Source organism: Furipterus horrens, unplaced genomic scaffold, assembly GCF_987537825.1.
Source record: "Furipterus horrens unplaced genomic scaffold, mFurHor1.1.pri manual_scaffold_17, whole genome shotgun sequence".
Taxonomy (NCBI): domain Eukaryota; kingdom Metazoa; phylum Chordata; class Mammalia; order Chiroptera; family Furipteridae; genus Furipterus; species Furipterus horrens.
In genome coordinates, this window is record NW_028327187.1 from 71,613,625 (window position 1) to 71,635,356 (window position 21,732).

General features: G+C 43.2%; 1 protein-coding gene across 2 annotated transcripts in view; it reads left to right on the forward strand.

Annotated features, from left to right (window-relative positions):
• The window catches only part of MAMLD1 (mastermind like domain containing 1), a 186,768-nt gene that overhangs the window by 79,064 nt on the left and 85,972 nt on the right, over positions 1 to 21,732 (forward strand). The window contains exon 1 of one of the 2 annotated variants that reach the window (XM_090265093.1): positions 12,913 to 13,000. The exons of the other annotated variant lie outside the window; for it this stretch is intronic. Within the exon in view, the coding sequence (XP_090121219.1) occupies positions 12,959 to 13,000 (42 nt within the window). The 5' untranslated portion in view covers positions 12,913 to 12,958. Of the gene's footprint in view, positions 1 to 12,912; positions 13,001 to 21,732 lie in introns of those variants that run through there. 2 annotated transcript variants of the gene reach the window in all.

Sequence of the window (21,732 nt, forward strand, 5' to 3'; positions counted from 1 at the left end):
AGCCATTAGGATAGAAGAGAGAAACCAGTTTTAAAGTGAAGCCCACAGACCATCCCATTCTTCACCAACCCAGCCATTTAGTTCAGCCAAACCATTGAGTCTCAGGAGGCAGCGCTGCAGAGAGGATTAAGTGAGGCTTATGTGTACAATCACTCAGGTAATGCGGTCATAGGCTTATGCCCTTTGAATACAGAAAACACATGTTAATTTATGTAACATAACCCACATACAAGTCTCTAAATCTGTAGGACTGTCTTATTGGAAAGACATCCAGTTGCAAGGCATTTGATATTCTTCTTGCCTGCAACTTGAATATCTTTGATGATATCACAGACACGGTTTAATTTTCAAGTGAAACCATATTTTAAATGAAAAGAAACTTTTAAGACGGTTAGTTGCCCTACTTTTTAGTCTATTACTGATCATTGTGATTTTCCTTGCATAATGATTTTTCTCCCTAAGATTACCCTCCTTGTCTTTAAAGGGACTACATTAAGTCCATTTTTAATTTATCCTGTTCATTTGCATAAACATAAGAGCAGCAAATGATCACTTATGATCTTTAGTTCTGCTTTGCAGGAACTTACCCAACGAACATTTAGGGTGACCCTCAGTCTGCTCTTCATGGCACAAAAGTTGAGCCACATACCTGGCATTCATCCTTGCCTATACACACCTGTCCTTTCCAAGTCTAAATCTGGTTTTTCATTGTGCCTTATAGTCCCTTCTAGCCATCTTTCAGGAAAACAGCCTTCGTTCCTTCCCTGGAAAGATTGCTGTGGAACGGACAACCAACCATGGTACCAGGGCTTTTATCTCGTGGGCTTTTATTACCTTTGAAAGCCATTCCCAGTTCCTCAGGGCTTTTTGGTAACAACCTGAGCCCAAATATGTCTCCTTTAGGCTTGACATTCCAGTCAAAGACTTGGTCAACAAGACCTCTATTAACAACTGGTCTTATTAGTTCTATGCAAAGAAACTTATGTCATTACTTACTTGTTTAGAATGCCAGACTCTGGAGGGATCAAATAGGGAGAAAAATATACAACGTGAAGAAAAATCTTTGTCCTAATATTCACTGAACTGGCATTTCCATTCTTCATATTTTCATTTTTCTCCCACTAAAAAAATTTTTTTGTTTGTTTTTCGATTACAGTTGTCTCACTTTTTTAGCCCTCTTGCTTCCCTGCACCCTGTCCCTCCCTTCCCCCACATTTAGTCTCCACTCAGTTGCCCCTGTCTGTGGGTCATTCATATATATATATATATTTTTTTTTATTTGACCCTTCCCCTTCTTACACCCTTCTTTTCTTCCCCCCCTCCCCCCTTGTTACTGTTAGTCTACTTCTTGTTTACATACCTCTGGTTCAATTTTGCTCATTTGTTTGTGTTGTTCATTAGTTTCCTGTAATAGGTGACAGAATAAGGTATTTTTCTTTTGTTGCCTGGCTTATTTCACTAAGCATAATTTTCTCTAGTTCCATCCATGTTGTTGCAAATGGTAGAAGTTCCTTCTTTCTTTCTGCTACATAGAATTCCATTGTGTAAATGTACCATAGTTTTTTGATCCACTCATCTAAAGATGGGCATTTAGGTTGTTTCCAGCACTTGGCTATTGTAAATAGTGCTGCTATGAACATTGGAGTGCATAGGTTCTTTTGAATTGGTGTTTCGGGATTTTTTGGATATAATCCTAACAATGGAATTGCTGGTTCAAAAGGCAGTTCCATTTTTAGTTTTTTTAGGAAATTCCAAACTGTTTTCCACAGTGGCTGCACCAGTCTGCATTCCCACCAGCAATGCACCGGGGTTCCCGTTTCTCCTCATCCTCTCCAGCACAAGTTCTTTGTTGATTTGTTGATGATGGCCATTCTGACTGGTGTGAGGTGGTATCTCATTGTGATTTTTATTTGCATCTCTCTGATGGCTAGTGATGTTGAGCATACTTTCATATGTTTATGGGCCCTCTGTATGTCTTCTTTGGAGAAGTGTTTGTTTAGGTTTTTGCCCATTTTTTAATTGGGTTGTCTGTCTTCTTGGTGTTGAGTCGTATGAGTTCTTTATATATTTTGGAGATCAATCCCTCGTCTGAGATGTCATTGGCGAATATATTTTCCCATATGATTGGTTTCCTTTGGATCTTGCTGATGTTTTCTTTAGCTGAGCAGAAACTTTTTAGTTTGATGTAGTCCCATTTGTTTATTCTTTCCTTTATTTCCCTTGCCTTAGGAGATATATCAGTGAAAATGTTGCTACGTGGGATATCTGAAATTTTCCTGCCTATTTTTTCCTCTAGGACTTTTATGGTATCACGGCTTACATTTAAGTCTTTGATCCATTTTGAGTTTATTCTGGTGTATGGTGTGAGCTGGTGGTCTAGTTTCATTTTTTTGCATGTCCCTGTCCAGTTCTCCCAACACCATTTGTTGAAGAGGCTCTTTTCACTCCATTTGATGTTCTTTCCCCCTTTGTCAAATATTAGTTGACCATATGAACCTGGGCTTATTTCTGGGCTCTCTATTCTGTTCCATTGATCTATATGTCTGTTTTTATGCCAGTACCAGACTGTTTTGATTACCGTGACCTTGTAGTATAGTTTCATATCAGGTATTGTGATTCCTCCTACTGTGTTTTTCCTCAAAATTGCTGTGGCTCTTCGGGCTCTTTTTTGGTTCCATATAAATTTTTGAAGTATTTGTTCTAGGTTTGTGAAATATGTTGCTGGTATTTTAATAGGGATTGCATTGAATCTATAAATTACTTTTTGTAGTATGGACATTTTAATGATGTTGATTCTTCCCATCCATGAGCATGGTATATGCTTCCATTTACTTGTATCTTCTTTAATTTCTTTCTTCAGTGTTATGTAGTTTTCTGTGTACAGGTCTTTTACCTCTTTGGTTAAGTTTATTCCTAAGTATTTTCTTTTTCTTGTTGCTATGGTAAATGGGATTTTTCTTTCAGTTTCTATCTCTGAGTTTTTATTGTTGGTGTATAAAAATGCCTTCGATTTCTTAATATTGACTTTGTATCCTGCTATTTTGCCGAATTCACTTATTAGGTTGAGTAGTTTTTTGTGGAGTCTAAAGGATTTTCTATGTACACTATCATGTCATCTGCAAATAATGACATTTTTACTTCCTCTTTTCCAATTTGGATGCCTTTTATTTCTCTTTCTTGTCTGATTGCTGTGGCTAGAACTTCCAAGACTATGTTCAATAGGATTGGAGAGAGCTGACATCCTTGTCTTGTTCCTGATCTTAGGGGGAATGCTCTCAGTTTTTGCCCATTGAGTATGATGTTGGCTTCGGGTTTCTCATATATGGCCTTTATTATGTTGAGGTATGCTCCCTCTATTCCCATTTTGCTGAGAGTTTTTATCATAAATGGGTGTTGTACTTTATCAAATGCTTTTTCCACATCTATTGATATGATCATGTGGTTTTTGTCTTTCATTTTGTTTATGTGGTGTATCACGTTTATTGATTTGCGAATATTAAACCATCCTTGCATCCCTGGGATGAATCCTACTTGATCGTGGTGCATGATCTTTCTAATGTGTTGCTGGATCTGGTTTGCCAATATTTTGTTGAGGATTTTAGCATCTATGTTCATCAGCGATATTGGTCTGTAGTTTTCTCTCTTTGTTGTGTCTTGACCTGGTTTTGGAATTAGGGTTATACTGGCTTCATAGAACGAGTTTGGGAGTCTTCCCTCTTCTTGTATCTTTTGGAATAGTCTGAGGAGGATAGGAGTTAGTTCTTTCCTAAATGTTTTGTAGAATTCACTTGTGAAGCCATCTGGTCCTGGGCTTTTGTGTGCTGGGAGTTTTTTGATTACTGCTTCAATTTCACTAGCTGTTATTGGTCTATTCAGACTTTCTGCTTCTTCTTGATTCAGTTTGGGAAGACTATAGTTTTCCAGGAATCTGTCCATTTCCTCTAGGTTGTCAAATTTCTTGCCATACAGTTTTTCGTAATAATTTCTTATAATTCTTTGTATTTCTGTTGTATCAGTTGTGATTGATCCTCTTTCGTTTCTGATTTTATTTGGGTCCTCTCTCTTTTTTTCTTGATGAGCCTGGCTAAAGGCTTGTCAATTTTGTTTATCTTTTCAAAGAACCAGCTCCTACTTTTGTTGATCTTTTGAATTGTTAGTTTAGACTCTATGTCATTTATTTCTGCTCTGATCTTGATGATTTCCTTCCTTCTACTTAATCTGGCCTTTGCTTGTTGTTCTTCCTCTAGTTCTTGTAGCTGTAGGGTTAACTTTTTTATGAGAGATTCTTCTAGATTTTTTAGGTAGGCTTGTATTGCTATGAACTTTCCTCTTAAGACTGCTTTCGCTGTATCCCATAGGTTTTGGGTTGTTGTGTGTTCATTATCATTGGTTTCCAGGAACTTTTTGATTTCTTCCTTGATGTCATTGTTAACCCATTCATTATTTAATAGCATGTTATTCATTCTCCATGAGTTTGAATGTTTTTGAGTTTTTTCCTTGAGGTTGATTTCCAATTTTAAGCCATTGTGACCTGAGAAGATGCTTGATATAATTTCAATTTTCTTGAATTTACTGAGGCTTGTTTTGTGTCCTATCATGTGGTCTATCTTTGAAAATGTTCCATGTGCACTTGAGAAATATGTATATTTTGCTTCTTTGGGGTGAAAACTTCTATATATATCGACTAAGTCCATTTGATCTAAAGTGTTGTTCAGTGCCTCAATATCTTTGGTGTTTCTTTGCTTTGAAGATCTGTCCATTGTTGACAATGGGGTGTTAAAGTCCCCTATGATGAGTGTGTTGCTGTCTATATCTTTCTTGAACTCTTTCAAAATTTTCCTTAGATATTTGGGTGCTCCTAAGTTGGGTGCATATATATTTATAAGGGTTATATCTTCTTGATGGATTTTTCCCTTAAGTATTATGAAATGCCCTTCTTTGTCTCTTTTTATGGACTTTGCTGTGAAATCTGTTTTGTCTGATATAAGTATTGCTACCCCGGCTTTTTTTTCATGTCCATTTGCTTGAAATACTTTTTTCCATTCCTTTACTTTCAGCCTGTGTAGATCTTTTGTTCTCAGGTGGGTCTCTTGTAGACAGCATATATGTGGGTCATTCTTTCTAATCCATTCAGCTACCCTATGTCTTTTAATTGGAGCGTTTAATCCATTTACGTTGAAGGTTATTACTGATAAGTACTTATTCATTGTCATTTTTCCCCTTTGTACTCGTGTTCTTCTCTGTCTCTCTCTGTTTCTTTATCTTCTTACAGCAGACCCTTTAGCATCTCTTGCATTGCTGCTTTGGTGGAGATGTATTCTTTTAGTCTTCCTTTGTCTGAGAAACTCCTTATTTCGCCTTCCATTTTGAATGAGAGCCTTGCTGGGTAGAGTATTGTAGGTTGTAGGCCTTTGTTTTTCATTGCTTGGAATATTTTTTGCCATTCCGTTCTGGCTTGTAGTGTTTCTGCTGAGAAATCTGAGGATAGCCTTATTGGAGCTCCCTTGTATGTTATTAGTTGTTTCTCTCTTGCTGCTTTTAGGATTCTCTCTTTGTCTTTGAATGTTGCCATTTTAATTACGATGTGTCTTGAGGTGGGCCTGTTGGGTTTCATCTTCATTGAGACCCTCTGTGCCTCCTGGATTTGCGTGACTCTTTCTCTCCTCATGTGAGGGAGGTTTTCTGTCATTAGTTTTTCAAATAGGTTTTCTATCCCTTGCTCTTCTTCTTCTCCTTCTGGAATTCCAATGATACGGATATTGTTACGTTTCATGTTGTCCTGCAGCTGTCTTAGAGCCTCTTCAGTCTTGTTCAGTCTTTTTTCATTTTGTTACATTGTCTGGGAGTTTTTTTGTACGTTGTCCTCCAGCTCGCTGATCCAATCTTCTGCTTCCTCTAGCCTGCTTTTAATTCCTTCTACTCTGTTCTTCAATTCAGAGATCGTATTCTTCATTTCCTCCTGGCTCTTATTGATAGCTTCCATGTCCTTTTTGATGCTGGTATAATTCTCAGTAAGTTCCTTATAGTTCTTCTGGAGTTCTTTGTAGTTTCTGCTGATCTCATTTAGCTTCTCCATAATCCATGTTTTAAATTCCGTATCTGATATTTTGCTCCCCTCTATTTCATTTAGCACTCTTTCTGGGGATTCTACGTGTCCTTTTGATGGGGGCTTGTTTCTCTGTCTCCCCATTTTTGTGATTCCTTTTGTTTGTTGGTGCTTCTTAGAATGATCAGTTCTTCCTGGATCTGCCTCTGGTAGCATCAGATCATGTACCAGACTCGCCCTAGGCAGCCTATTGGAGACTTCCAGTGATCTACTGCCTTTGTCTTCTTTAGTTTTTAATCTACTCAATCTGTGATTAGCCATCAGGCTTAAGGACCGTGGATGTGGCAGCTTAATTCCTGTAGGCAGGGCTTTTATTTCCCCTCAGGCTGACGCTACTTGGAGAGGAATGGTCTGTCTGCTCTACTGGGGCTGAGTCAACACTGGCTGATCCTCGGAGGAGGTTAGTGTAGCTTCCACTTACTCCTCCGCCCCCTTGGATCTCCGTCTGTGTTGTCCTTGATGTTATTTCTTTAATCTGTCTGGTTGTATTTCAGCTACTCTTTGGTGGATCTTTTTCTCTGGTTAGTTGATTGAGAGTCACTCTGCCCACCTTGTCTTGAGATCTTTTGTGAAGGTGCTGCTAAAACGTAATCACACAACCCAGACAAGAAACCCACACCCTCCAATATCTCCCCCAACTACAATCTCGCTTTAGGCTGCAAATGAGCCCATAGTAATATACTTGTGGAGATATTGGGACTCTTATTTCGTAGGAGAAACAGGTAAGAGTTGTTTTAAATGAAGGAAGGGTAATTTTTGAGCTGGAAGTTGATAGAGTAATAATATTAGCAATTGGGATCGAGGTTATGTAAGACTGCAATTAACATTTACAGTGTATGTTTGAAAAGGAGGAGAGGGTTACAGTGTGGAATGAGAAAGTGGAAGTGTATAGTATTAGGATTATATAATCAGTATATGCTATATAATTAGCGTGGGAGGGAGGATAGACACAACAGACATCTGGGCAGACAGCCAGAAATTGAAAGAGAGGGCTGAGGAGGTTAGAAGGTAGGAAACAGATTGAGAAAGAATTTTTCAAGAATAAAAATACAGAGTAGAAAAAAGCAAGACAGGTAGGGAGAGAGGAAAGAGAAAGAGAAAATAGAGAAGAGAAGGGTAGGAGAAAGAACGCAAGAAGAAGGGGAGGAAGAAGAATGGGGACTGATTTATTATTTTCTTAAAAAAATTATATATTATAAAAAGAGATTAGGAGATTAAAGCATGATATAAAATTGCAAGATAGAGAGAAAGAGAGAATATATAGAGAGAGGAATAAGAGATTGGAAAGCTAGAGGATGGGCAAGGGAAAGAACACAGAGGAGGTAAGGATATCAGGAGGAAGAGGAGATATTAGAGAGGGAAAGATTGAAATTGAAGCATTGATAAAAGATAGGATGAAGGAGAGAAATACAAGAGGGAGAGAAAGAAGTGAAGGGATGGGGTGGAAAGAGAGAAGGGGTAAGAATGGGAGGGTGAAGGGAGAGGGGAATAGATTAGAATTATAATTTGAATATTAAAAGATTAGAATATAAAGTGGAATAGGGAGAGAGAAAGAGAGAGAGAGAATATTTATAGGGAGAGAAGGAAAATAAAGGCAAGGGATAAAAGAAAAACGAATGTAGATTGAAGGGGGACAAAAGAAAGAAACAGATTTAATAAAATTGAAGGTGCTTAGTGCAAAGAAAGGAGAGAGAGAGAAAGGGAGAGAACTTAAAATTAAAAAATTGACTGAGAATAGGATGCAGGGGAGACATGCTAAGGGGGGAGAAGGGAGGGAAGAGGAGGGGAGAAAAGGAGAGAAAATAAGAAAGGATGGGGGCAGTTAGAGAGTGAGAAATAAAAGAATGAGAGGATTTTAACTCAATTCAACTTTTAGGCACAGTCTCTGGGTATTTTGGTTTGTTTGTATTTTTGTTTTTCCTTCCTTCCTTCCTGAGTCCGCTCCATGAATTTCAAATCTTTTCTGGTTGGTTGGCTAGCTGCGGGAGGGTTCTGTTTGATTCTGGGATTGCTAGTCTTTTATTCATGGGCCTACCGTCTCTCTGCTGTGAGCTGCATTTAGTTGTCCCCTCCTGAGGCGCCCTCAGCCCTCCTCAGGCTTGTCCAGCCACTCCCTCCTCCCGTTGGTCTAGCCTGCGCCCGCCAGCAATCCCCGCCCTGCCTCCAGTCATGTCTCTATTCCCAGGCCACAGCTTCTGTTCTCTTCCCTGTCTATATGCTTGTGCACTCCACCTCTCTCCCTCTCTCAAGATCATCCCCCCGTTTTGCAGGACTCTGGCACAGTCGGTCAAAGTGCCGGGCCCAGTGGCACTTTTCTGCCCAGAGCCTCTCCCCTACTCTGGAGCTCCGCAGCAGCTTTCCCGCATGTGCTTTTCTCCTTGCCCCAAAACTGTCTCTATTCCGAGCTACAGCTTCCGCTGGGTTCCCTGTCTATCGGCCTGCGCACTCTATCTTTCTTCCCACCCCAGCACCGTTCCTTTGTTCTGAAGGATTCCAGTGTGGTCAGTCAGCCCAGCGCTCTCCTACCCAGGAGTTCTCCCCCAGTCTGGAGCTCCGCAGCAGCCTTTCCCTTTGGGCCCCTCTCCCCGCCCTAAAACCGTCTCCACTCCAGAACCACCGCCTCCGCTCTCTTCCCTAATTACACGTCCTGCGTGCCCTATTTCTCTCCTAGCCCCAAACCCGCCTTTTGTTCTGTGAGATTCTAGCGCGATTGCTCAGTTCTTTCCCGGTCCGGAGTTCCGCAGCAGCCTTTCTGTGCGGCCCGTCTCCTTGCCCCAAATCTGTCCCTTTGTTCTGTAGGGCCCTAGCACAAGTGCTGTGCGCACCCGGAGTGCCGAGTTTTTGGTCGGAGGCTGCAACTGAGGAGGTTTCCCTCTAGACTCAGATCACACAGTTTCTCCCAGTCCTGGTCGTTCACTGTTCTCTCCCTCCTCTGGCTTTTTCGGCCAAATCCTCTCCTCAACTCCCTACAAGAATTCACTCATCGGTGTGCCCCTAGCAGGGGGAGTCTCCACGCAGCTCTCGGTTAGTGAATTCTCCAGTTCAGTACTGCAGACGCACTGAATCCCGGAATGACTCAGCCTGCAGTGTGTGGCAAACCCCTCCACCCTCCTCCACACTGCTCCCACGCTCTCCTCCCTGTTCACGCTATCAGAGATCCACACTCACTCAGTCACTCCTCTCCGCATTCGTTCCTGGAGTCTCTCCCTAACAAGAGCGAGCTGAGAACTCTGTCCTACTCCACGGCCATCTTCCCCTCCCCACCTTCCAGTGTCTTAAGTTTGTTTTATATATAATGTCTAGAGGTTTTAGTTACTCAGTGAGAAAACGGAAAAACTACTTCTCTAAGTTTCCAGAGTCAGAAGTCTGGACACTGACACTTTAGAGCCTGATTCTATACTTTCAAGAAGATTTATGGACTTCTGGCTAAGATGGAGGCATAGACAGACATGCTGCATCTCCCTCCACAACTAAGAAGGAATACAACTACCTCAAAACTAGAGACAACAAGAAGTTCCAGAAAATCAAGCTGCATGGAAGTCTAACAAACAAAGATATAAAGAAGGAATACCCACCCAGACAGGTAGGAGGGGTGGAGTCAGGGCAGAGGGAATGCAGTGTGTGGTGGCAGCAGCAGGCCAGTGGAAAACACAGTTACATGTTTTAAAAAGTCAGGAGGGACACCTGGTGTTGCATTCCCAGATCCTCACCAGACCTCGAAGCTCATGGTCCCAGCACCAGGGAAAATCAAGCCTTATTGCTTCTGACTGTGAAAACCAGTGGGAGTTGAGGCGGAGACAGAAACTACCGGTCTCTCAGCAGAGTCCGCTTGTTTAAAGGCCCCCACGGTACTAAAACATCCGATGGTCAACGCAACAGCTAGAGGGTATCCAGTCCCATACAGAAGTGGGAGAAGTGCCAGGAAAAGGTGTGAGTGCTGGGAAAGCAGCATTGTTCCCTCTCAGACCCCTCTCTGACATACAGCACCACAACACGGTGAAACTGGTCACCCTATACTGATGAATCCCTAAGGCTCTGCCCCTTACAATGTAACAGGAGCGACAGCTCTACGTAAGATGCGAAGGCAAACAAACACAGGAGTCTGTCAGGATGAGGAGACAACTTCTTACCAAGATGGAGGCCTAGACTGATACGCTCCATCTCCTGCCACAACTAAGAAGGAATACAACTACTGCAAAACCAAAAGTAACCAGAAGTTCCAGAAATAAAGCTACATGGAAGTCCAATGTATGAAGTTATAAAGAAATGGTGCTCATCCGGATGGGTAGGAGGAGCAAAGCTAGAACAGAGAGGTCAAACTGTGCTGGAGGTGGCGGCTGCAGCAATGGCGGGATGGCAGTAAGCACAGACACCCATATTTAAGGGGAGGCGAGAAGCACCTGGGGAACACCCCCGGCTACAGACCAGACCCGTCAGTTTGCTATTCCAATGCCAGAGAAGGCAGACCCCCATTGTCTTGGACTGTGAGAGCCAGAGAGTGTGGGGATGGAGGAGGAGACTCCTGGTCTCTCAGTGGAGAATGAATGTCAGGAATCCATCCTGGACCCCTGCCCCCATGCAAAACACCACAGTGTGGTGAGAAGGGTCACCAGTTGTTACGAGTACATGGGACTTCACCCCCTATAGCGTAGGAGGTGTGACAGCCCCGCCCAGTAAGCAAAGGTAAACACAAAACTGTCAGGATGGCACAGATCATGATAGAGATCCCAATCAGGCAGCTGACCAGATAGCAAATATCTAATCTAATGGCTCAGCAGATAGGAAATTTTTCTGAGGCACAGTTCAGAGCTTTGATTATACGAATGCTTACAGACCTAACAGCAGATCTTAAACAAGGCAGGGAAGGAATGAAGGCTAGCCCTGCTGAAATGAGTGAAAACACATATGAAACTAGTGGTGAGGGAGAGAAAACCAAGGACCAAATCAAAAAATCGGAATATAGGGAAGGAACAGTCAACCAGTGCAGAAAGAGGAAATGAAAAGCAAGGAAAATGAGGAGATGTTCAGAAACCTATGGGACAGCTATAAGCGGGCCAACATCCGAATCATAGGGTTGCCAGAAGGTGAAGAGGAAGAACTAGAAATTGAAAAACTATGTGAAAAACTAATGAAGCAGAACTTCCCTAACTTGGGGAAGGAAATTGACTTACAAGTCCAGAAAGCACAGAGAGTTAAATAAAAAAAAATTAAAAAAAAAAAAACTGGTCCCAGGGAGAACCACACCAAGACACATTATAATCAAAATGTCAAAAATTAAGGATAAAGAGAGACTCTTAAAAGCAGCAAGAGAGAATAAGAGAACTATGTATGAATGGGTCCCAATAAGACTATCAGCTGATTTCTCAAAAGAAACTCTGCAAGCAAGAAGGGATGGCAAGAAATATTCAAAGTAATGAAAAACAAAAACCTCTATCCAGTGAAGCTGTCATTCAGCATAGAAGGGCAGAGAAAGCGCTTCCAGGACAAAGTAAAACGGAGGGAGTTCATCAGATCCAAACCACTATTATATGAAATGTTAAAGGGACTTGTTTAGGAGAAAGAGGATCAAAACTATGAACATTAAAATGAAAACTGTATCACAACAACCAACAACAGAAGCTAGGGAATCAAAACAAAGGCAAACTAAGTAGGCTACGGGACTAGGAAAATAATTATAGGTATGGGAACATTTGTGGGGGAGGTCAGTGAGGAAGGGGAAGGGGGGAAAGGGAGGGAGACAGTACAGGAATTAAGAAGCATAGTAGAAGGGAGTGGAGTAGATAGGAAGATGTTGAGAAGAACTATATGCACCACCAATGGGCATGGACTAAGTTGGGGGAACAGCTAGAAGGAAGAGGGTCAATGGGTGGAGGGGAACAAAGGGAAAAGAAATTGGGACAACTTTAACAGCATAATCAATAAAGCATATTAATAAAAGATTTATGGAAAGAAGAGTGTCCCTCATACATGACTGCCTCAGCAGAGCTCTTATTTCATCATGAAAAACAAATGAAACAAAATGAAATTTAAAAATAGCTTAACCTGAGTTTGCACATGTCTACTCATCTGTCATGGAGGGCATACAATGTGGTGGCCATGATTACAGCCTAATTGGTTATTTTTTTGTAAACCAATGCTCTGGGGTTTCATGACCCCCTTCCAACATCCATTGCTTCCTCCCACTGACGGTCAGATTATGAACTGTCAGCTCACTTGGCTGGAAGTTAACAGGGTCAGGAGTGGGAGCTGCCTTTTCTATGGACCATAACGCTTACTCTAGTAGAACTGAAGGGACTGGCCATAAGCCATTACCTGATCCAGCCACCAAGGTTTTCATATAAGAAAGCTGTGTCAAGAACATAAGAGCCATTCCCCAGACCTCGCTGCATGCCACACAAAAGCAAAGACCAGATTTAGGATATTCTCTGCCCTTAAGCCCAATGCTACTTTAGTTACATCAAGTTGCTTCTCCACCTGCCCCTCAGCCCTCCAGTGAACTTTGCTCTGCCCCATGGCCAGGTTTTGCCATCTCATCCCATCCAACTGCCTCACAGAAATGCCCCTCATCTCTGGGGGAGGGAGGGGCTCAATAAGAGCAGTGGGATGTGGAGAGGGGCTGGAAAAAGGAATGTGGCTGACTCCACACAATCCTGTCCCTCAGAGTGAAAGACTGATTCACAGGGTCAATGGTCTCATCTTCGTATATGAAAGACAGTGTACTTTTTGTATCCCTAAACTCTGTGTCTAGGTCATTTGGAAAAGTACCTTGGAGTCAAGGATAACATTGCAGATCACACAATGGATGACTAGAAAGCTCAACTTGTAATCAAGAATATTTATCTCCTTATTGCCATGGTGGGAAATCATCAGGAGCCCAGAAAGCCCCAAGAATTGGTGAGATAATGGACTATTGTGGGGGTGTGGGGGCTTTTAAATGCTTTTAATCTTAATCTTGAATGTAAGATTTATTATTGAAATTCTGTGTGCTAACTTGATGACAGGGAACCAAGCCAAAATGTAAGGAACTGGAATCTGGCCTAGTAGAAATCTAGATGAGCTGACCCCTGCCCTTTGTGAGTTTCTGGAAGAGCAGGACATACAGTCCAAGGCTTCATCTGGATTTCCAGTCCAGTGATCTGTGCACTGTACCCTTTGAAATAGAAAGAGAGGAAGGGTGAGAGGGAATAAAAGCCTACTTTTTCTCTTTATTGAAAGCAGGAGTGTGGGAACAATAGGCACTTAGATATATTGCATTAGCAATACCACTGACAACAGGAAGCCAGTAAGGTATAGAAAGAGATTTCCATTCAACAGTTTGCCCGGGTATCAGGGAACCAGTAAGTAGGGCATAGAAAGAAATTTCCATTCAACACTTTGGCCTTCATGTCTTTTAAAAAACTCATTTGACAAATTTCTAACTTTCCTCACTTGGAATCCAGACATCATATACGTGTCAGAATATCAGGGTTAGGGATACCAGTGATAGATCTAGAAGTCATGATGATAGAAGGGACCATGAAAGGCATTGGTTAGTTTAATTTGAAAATAAAATCCTGCAAAATTGCAAGTCTACCAAGATTAGCTTGGTTAGCAGGAGTTGCAGCAGAACACAATGGCTGCTATCTTAGTGTATTAGGTCTGCAGACCTAATCTCTGAAATTAATAGAGCAGAAAGGAAATGGCTCTTATAGAGCCATGCATCTGCTTCCTTCCTGTTCAGTGAACTAGGAGCTCAGAGCTCTGAGGTAGTGTCATTACACATAAACAGAGGGCCTGGATTCTCCAATCCCAAAGGGTAATTCACTTTCAGTAAGTCAGCTTTCTATCTAGTTTAGGAGTCTCATATGTGCACAAGTGTTGGAGCAAATTGTCGAAGTCTTGTTTCCCCTTTTTCTTCATTGTCTTCTACCAACAAGGTATTGAGAATGTGGTATGAAGTTAAGTATATAGACATTTTACAAAACTTTGCTTACTGGAGTTCCAGGTCTCACAGGGATGGCAGTCAGATGAGATGGCAGAGATGGAGCAACTACTTGGCCAGAAGTTTGTCCTCCAAATTGCCAGCCCTTCTGCCAAGGATCTTCTTGAAGGCAATCCTTAACCTCCACCCCAAATACTGTTTTGTATCTTGTTTTTCTTTTATAGTCAACAACCTCTTGGTAATGCATCCAGAGTCCATGATTAGTTTCGGCATGACTTTCAGTTTCTCCTTTGTGTCACACTTTTTCCTGGCAGGAAGAGTGGGTAGGTTGTAGTTGGAGACATCTTCTTCCCCTTCTCCTCAGGGACTCCACCAATACCCTTTTTTAAAGTATGACCAGTAAGTAATTGCTTTGATTTTGGTCAGTTTAGACCTCAATACCTGAAGAGTTTTACTTAGATCAGTCCTCAGAATGGCCATCTGTGCCCTCTGAAGAAGTTACCATTGTCCACACTATTTCCAGTCTTGGCTCTTCTTTGTAGATGGCCTTTAGAGCCCTTTGTAAACCTTGCCAAAAATTCACCTGCGTTGCTTTAGAGTCACAAGCTGGACTTCATTGAAATCAGCCCTTCTCCCTCCTTTATGGCACATCTTGTTCTCCACCCTTGGCTCTGAGTGACCTAACTGTTTCTCAAAGTACAAGCTGTCCTAGAAGACCCAGGATTTGCCCCAGTTGAGGGGATCCAAAAAATATCCCTCACACTCCAAGAGCAACTCTAAGATGAGTCCCCTTCATAGTAAAAAACACATTTGTCTTCTTGAAAGATGCATATAGTCTCTGAAGGGAACGGCACTAAGGGTGTCCATTCCCTTGGCCAGGCCTGACAGGTATGTGTGGAGCCTGGCCAAGGCCCATCACTGCTGCTATCATCAGCTGGCAACCAGGGAAGCTCTTGGTTTGAGCTCAGCTGAGTGTGGCTGGTCAAGCCCTGAAGCCTCAGGAAGATAGCCAGTGCTAACATGGAGCTCTGCTACATGCACTGAGGATCTTAGCAGCCCATATGTTTCCTTCCTAAGGGACAGAAATGGACATATTAAAAGCAGAATGGCCTGTCAGTTCACCATGAAACCTGATGTTCAAACAAGTTGTTTCAGGGCCCAGAATCTGAGCAGCAGCAGGAGGTCCTTTGCAGGAGCTGGACTTGCATTTCAGGGATGTGACCTGAGCTGGATCTCAGCTGTTTCTGTTGCTTGCTCTCTCCCTCGAATGCTTCCTAACATCCAGGGACAACACCCTGCACCTCAGATCCAGGGAACTGGGTGCATGTGGAAGCACATCCTTTACAGTGTTATTCCTACGTCTGTAGTCATCCTCAATATGAAAATCTGATTCAGACACTGAAATTACCTGGTTCTCTTATCCTTTCCCAAAAAACAAACTAACAAAAAAAGACCCATGTTCCAAGTCAAGGTCTGTTAATAAAATTCTGTCAGTCCCAAAGGAAAGTTCTTATAACCAGCCCTGAGATTTCCATGTGAATAACCGACAGCCTCCTTGCAGGAAAATGTTCATCTGATAGAATGATTGTACTTAGCCTAAGCAGGGCTTAAGACACCTTGATTCTAGTCTTGCTTTTGCACATAATTACCTATGGTGCTTTGTCCATCCTTTGTCCTCCCTTAAGACGAATATAAAATGAACCAGGAATAAGAATAGCTACTTTTAATTGAGTGTTTACTAGGTGCCAGGCACTTGCTGAGCATTTGGGGAGCATTATTGTCTGTAATCCTTAGGATAAACTTGAGATGAAGAGATGAGAGGAAACCGAGGCTCAGATAAATTAAGCAACTTAACCAAAGTAACCAAACATCTGGGCACCCACCCAAGGTTAATAAAGCATCAGATCTCTGCAGTTAGTGTATAGAGTTTTAACAGGAGGCTGAAGGATAATGTTTGGTCTTTCTCTTTGAAATTAAGATCTCCATTCCTCCCCCAGATCAGTGGGTTGATTGATTACTAGTGAGAAAATCTAAAGTATTAGCATTTCAGATGGGAATGCTCTAGAGTCTGCATGGAATTGGAGCCCAGTGTACACATCACGCATCATTTCTGTCTCAGTCAATACCCCATTACAAGTTGCAAAGATTCCCCGGCTCTGAGAAGCTACCTATTCTGTTCACAAGGCAGCATAAGACAAAATGGAGTTTCCGAGGGCATTAGACAGACAGTTGAAGAAGGAAAGAGACATTGCTCATTGCTCATTTTCTGTGTCTTGTCATTTAATAACAATAAATGGCTTACTCTATATGCTACAGTGAGTTGGCATACTGGATATTCCTTCTGAGATTCCCGACCATTCTCCCTCTTGATGGATGAGGACACTAAGGTCTGAGAAATCCAGTGACCTACAGGAAGATGCCCATTGAGAAAGCAGGAAGCTACATCAAGTGTCCCCATTTGGGTTGTCCCTAGTGCAGCCTGCTTTCCACCCACAGTATGATGAAAAGCAACTCCTCACCCCTTCTTCTTATATCTAAATGCAAGTATGCTGAAGAAGGTGGAGAAAGGAGGTCTGAGTGTAACAGGGAATGTAGATAATTGGATAACTACAAAAATACTGTCCTTGTTCCAACTGGCTCTCTTCTTCAGACTGCCAAACTCAGAACTACCCAGCAGGAGGTCTGTTTACCTCCTGCTGCATGTCTGATTGGGTTTAGGGGCATGTGCTTTTCCTTGGAAACAGAGCATAGGACTCAGTAAGGAGATGAATCTGATCCCAGGGCTGTAACCAGTGCTTTGTGAGACATTCAGTAAGCCTCTTTCCTCTAGGTGCCCCATTTCCATGGTCCCTCTTATGTGCCAGCCCTGGGTTAATCCTGGACTACAACAGTTCACAGTCAAGGAGCAAATTATTTGCAGGCTTTCTCTACTGGGAACAACTCTGTGCCATTCTGTAGTTCTACTTGCCCTACTCTGGAACCATGAGGACAGGATTGTTGATGGCATTCTCAATTAACTCATCCACTCCTGTGACATGGGGATTTCCACTTCACTAGTAAGGAGACTGAGACTTCAAGAAGAAAGGGGCTTTCCTACTGTTACAAGTCAGTAGGCAAGAAGTTAAGACAACAAACCCAGGTGACTTGACCCCAAAGCTCTCCCCCCTCTGCTGCTTCTATTCCCAGTTTAGGAGCTCAGATAATTAGGCTTTCTGCAGGCTGGCATGACACTTGGGGCCAAAACAGAGTCTCAGATTACATGGAGATTTTATTCCACTAGCAGAGATATCCCACAAACAGAGAAAGAGCAGAAGCATCTTTGTTTCATCCTGGTAGCTCCCTGGAACATTCTGCCCAGCATCATCCACTACCCAGTCCACAAGCAGTGATCAAGGCTGATTAAACACCCCCATGGGGAGATTGGGACATCCAACTGGGACCTGGGCTGAGTTATCTAAACAGGCCTCTTAGAAGTCCAGAGGAGAAGCCCAGTGCCCTCTGCTCCATGCAGGCTGTGGGCATATTGCAGATGTAGCCCCACTTTCAGGTACCAGCTGGTCCAGGGACCAGATTATTGGGAAGGCAGTATCCCTGACACTGAGATCTTGCATAAGTCTCTGGATTTAAGTTGCTACGCCAGTAAAATAGGGTTAATAATTGTCCTCTGTCCACATCAGTGTTTCTGGATGATGATGAACAAGATGTGGATATGAACGTGGTATAAACCACACAGGGTATACCTTCCATTAGCACTTTTTTTTTAATGATAAGAGATTGGCACTGGGTCAGAAGGGAGATGGGAAACATTTGTTCTTGCTGCTCAAGTAGAAACACACAGGATCCCTAAGGCTATCTAAGTCTCATCAACAGCCCCTCTGCACTGAGGAGGGCTAGATTTAGTCCTGAGCATTCTGGGTCAAGGCTTGCAGTGCACATGTGCCTTTCTATTTTGGGATCCTCCCCATGGAGCACATGCTGTTTGCTCCCTTTGCTCCCTCCTCCTCCTCCTCCTGCAGTAAGGGTCCTTTCCTGCTCCGGACACCCAACTAGGGTGGGCCACCTGCAGAGGTCCTGCCTTCAGATGGATATCTTCTGCCAGAGCTGAGTGCTGCTTGGCTTGTGCGACACCGCTGGGCTCTACATCTGGGTCCTGCCTGAGTAGCCCAGTTCAGCAAACCATTGACCTGAAAATTGCAGTCTGTTTGAAGGAGACAATGCTGAGAGGGGGAGTTCTGTTTGGCAGCTGGCTTCTGCTGGCATCTGGGAGCTTGGCTGTGCCTATTTATGGACTTCCAGGAGCCTATGCTGGCCTTGTCTGCATTTCTGCCTTTCTCCTGCCCCCGCTTCCTTGACATTAGGCCCAATATAACAGGTGTGTCTGGAGCTTGAGCTCCCTGGGGAGGAGAGTTAGACACTGTTGGACCCCAGGTTAGTGCTACAGGATAGTCTGTGTGAACTAAGGCTCACACATCACCCCTCTCTAAGCTGAGTGTAAACTGGGTAACCAGGCCTGAGGGTGCAGGCCTGGAACGTCCCAAATTCTGGGCTGACCTGTGACAGCTGAGGCATGTTGCTTTTGCTGAAAACCCCTAACTGGAGAGCTCAATGTGATTCTGTTTGCAGACAGACATTTGGGTCACAAGCTGTCCCTGGGGTGCCATGTTCTAGAACTCATGGTGGGGGATAGTTTCTAAGGTCTGGGCTACAGATTTTAATTTCTACAGTCAACATAGAACAATTTGTCCAAGGCCCCCCTCTTCCCCTTTTGTCTCCTTTCCTTGTTATCTTCTCCTCCTCCTCTTCCTTCCTGCCTTTCCTCTCTTCTCCTGATTTCCTGCCTCCCCTCTCACCACATCTCCAACCTGGAAAGTAACAAATTTATAAAGGCAGGCTCAGGATCATAGACTTCTGGACTTGACCACTAGTGGCCCAGACCCAAGAACCAGGCATGGCTGCCACTGTCACTACTTCCCATCCCCTCCCCACCTCTACACAAACTTGCCTTTGTCTGCTTCTTTCCAGTACTGTGGAGTTTGGTCACTCTCCTGACTCCCCATCCAGAGCTGCTTCTCCATTTTGTTGCTTCCCCAAACTGTCAGGTGGCATAGCCACTCCTGTGACCCTGAGACCTCCTGCTCTTATGCCCTTCCTCCCATGGCTTGGTACCTGGCACAAAGTAAATCCTCAATAAGCAGTGACTGCTGTTCCTCTTAATCAGATATCATCCCACACACCCCTTTTGTTATACCAAAGAGGCCAAGAACACACAGAGGGGAAGGGACATGTGTGTACAGGGTCAGTGGGCCAGTTAGTAAATTCATTACAGTTTCAGAAAAGTGGTTGTCTTTTGGCTTTGTGAAAAGAACAAGGAAATGTGAAAAGAACAAGATAATTTGCAGGGAAACCTTTTGCTCCAATGGTTAATTCAAATCTGCAGATGCATTGTCATGGGGCTAGGCACTCTGGAGGTACAGAGATTAGGAAAAAAACAGTCCTGGCCTTCAGAGAGCTACGCTGTGGAGACAGGAAATGCACAAGCCTAACATGGCAGACTTGAAGTTTGCCAGAGCACCAGGCTTGGAATAGAAGGGGTAGAAGGTGAGGCCATGTTACAGAGATCCATGAAGGTCTGAGGAAGATGGGTGTGATTTAATCTTCTGGACAATATGAGAATTATTCAAGAATATAGAAAGGCTATATTAGCAAGACCCATGGGCATTCTGGAAGAGGTGGTGTTCTCTCCTTCACTGGAACCTGGGGAGCAACCCACCATCAGATCTTTAATAATAACAGCTGTCATTAGTGAAGATGAAACGTGACACTTTGGAATACTACATACCTTGCCCAGTTCAGAATTGGTCACCTAATTTGTTTAATGGTCTAAATCTTGAAGCTTTTCAGTTCCAAAAATGTGGCCTACCACTGTCTTGTGAACAATAGGTCTGTCTGGCTCCTTGAAGTATGAGGGCAATTTGGAAATAACTGTTTCCCTGAGGAAAGATACACAGCTTGTGCTGTAGGTCAGGGGTTAGCAAACTCTGCCCCATGAGCCAAATCCAGCCCACGGCCTGTTTTTGTAAATAAAGTTGTGTTAGCACATAGCTACACTCAGTTGTTAACATACTATATGCTACAGAGCTACAACAGAAGCCACATGGCCTGCAAAGCCTAAGATATTTACTGTTTGGGCCTTTACAGAAAAAGTTTGCCCTTCCCTGATTTAGGTCACTGGGCTTTGGTTTATTTTTTCCAAGGCCATAGTCTCCCCTAATAAATGAGTACTCCCCTCTGTGCTGCTTGAGAGAAAATCACAGATCTCATGCCTCCCCAAGTGTTCTGCTTGCTCTCCTCTGCCAAAGCTATCTCAGCCCCTACTCTGGGTTCTATCCCTACTGCAGAGTTATTGCCTCAGTAACTGGTCCTTATTTATTTATTTATATTTTGGCAACACCCATTTCTCCCTCTTCCATGAGCACCCACAGAGACCATTTACAGACAGGTCAAGCCAATCATACCCCTGCTTAACTCCCCAACCAATGGCTTCCCACTGCCAACAACTTATAGTTCACTTCCTTCCCTATGGCCAACAAAGCCCTCTGAGAGCTCACAGCTGCTTCCAGGACTCACTGTGCACCAAGCCCACTGGCCACCTGTCCTTCCCTGGAACATGCCAAAAGCTCTCCCCAGGGCCTTCTGGCTTCTGCCCTCTTGCCTGGAACAATCTGCTCCCAGCCTGTCTCCTGGACTGCATTTAGATGTCCACTTAAATGTCTCCTCTTCAGAACAGCTTACTGGCTACTCTGTCACATCACTGTTTCTTCATTCCTCTGAAGAATACTGCTCACACACTGTTCTTGTACTTGTTGTTAACCTACCATTTGTCCCCCTAGCAATCCAACTCCTTCTCAGTCTGTTTCACCACTTCCATCCCTAGTGTGTGCTCATTCTGGTGGGATTTCTATTCTGGGCCTTCTAGACAGCCCTGTTTTGTACAATTAGAAGCTTTTGTCTCTGTAGTGGGCAGAAACCCATGGCCACTCTCTCTTGATGCCTCTATTTCTAGAATAATTCTCTGGCATTGGAGTTGTCTAGTGTTAGGGCTGCCTGTGTGACACTGTCAGAAAATCTGAATATTTTCTTGCCTCTTTTCCTTTTTCTTTTTTTAAATTTTATTTTTATTGTTTTTCTGTTACAATTGTCCCACTCGTTCCCTCATTGCTACCCCCCACCCAGCCCACCCCTTCTCCCACGGTCCATCCCAACCCCGTTGTCCATGTTGATGGCTTATTTATATCAGTTCCTTTGCTAAACGCTTCCCCTACTTAGCCCGTTCCCTCCTTCCCCCCTCTTCCCTGATAACTGTTACTCTGTTACTTGTTCAGTTTTGTTCATTTATTTGTGTTGTTCATTAGTCTCCTGTATTGGGTGATAGCATATGGTATCCTTTCACTGCCTGGCTTATTTCACTAAGCATAATTCTCTCTATTTCCATCCATGTTGTTGCAAATGGAAGGAGTTCCTTCTTTCTCTCTGCTGCATAGTATTCCATTGTGTAAATGTACCACAGTTTTTTCATCCACTCATCTACAGATGGGAACCTGGGTTGTTTCCAGCACTTGGCTACTGTAAACAGTGCTGCTATGAACATAGGGATGCATAAGTTCTTTTGAATTAGGGTTTCAGGATTCTTAGGGTAAAATCCTAG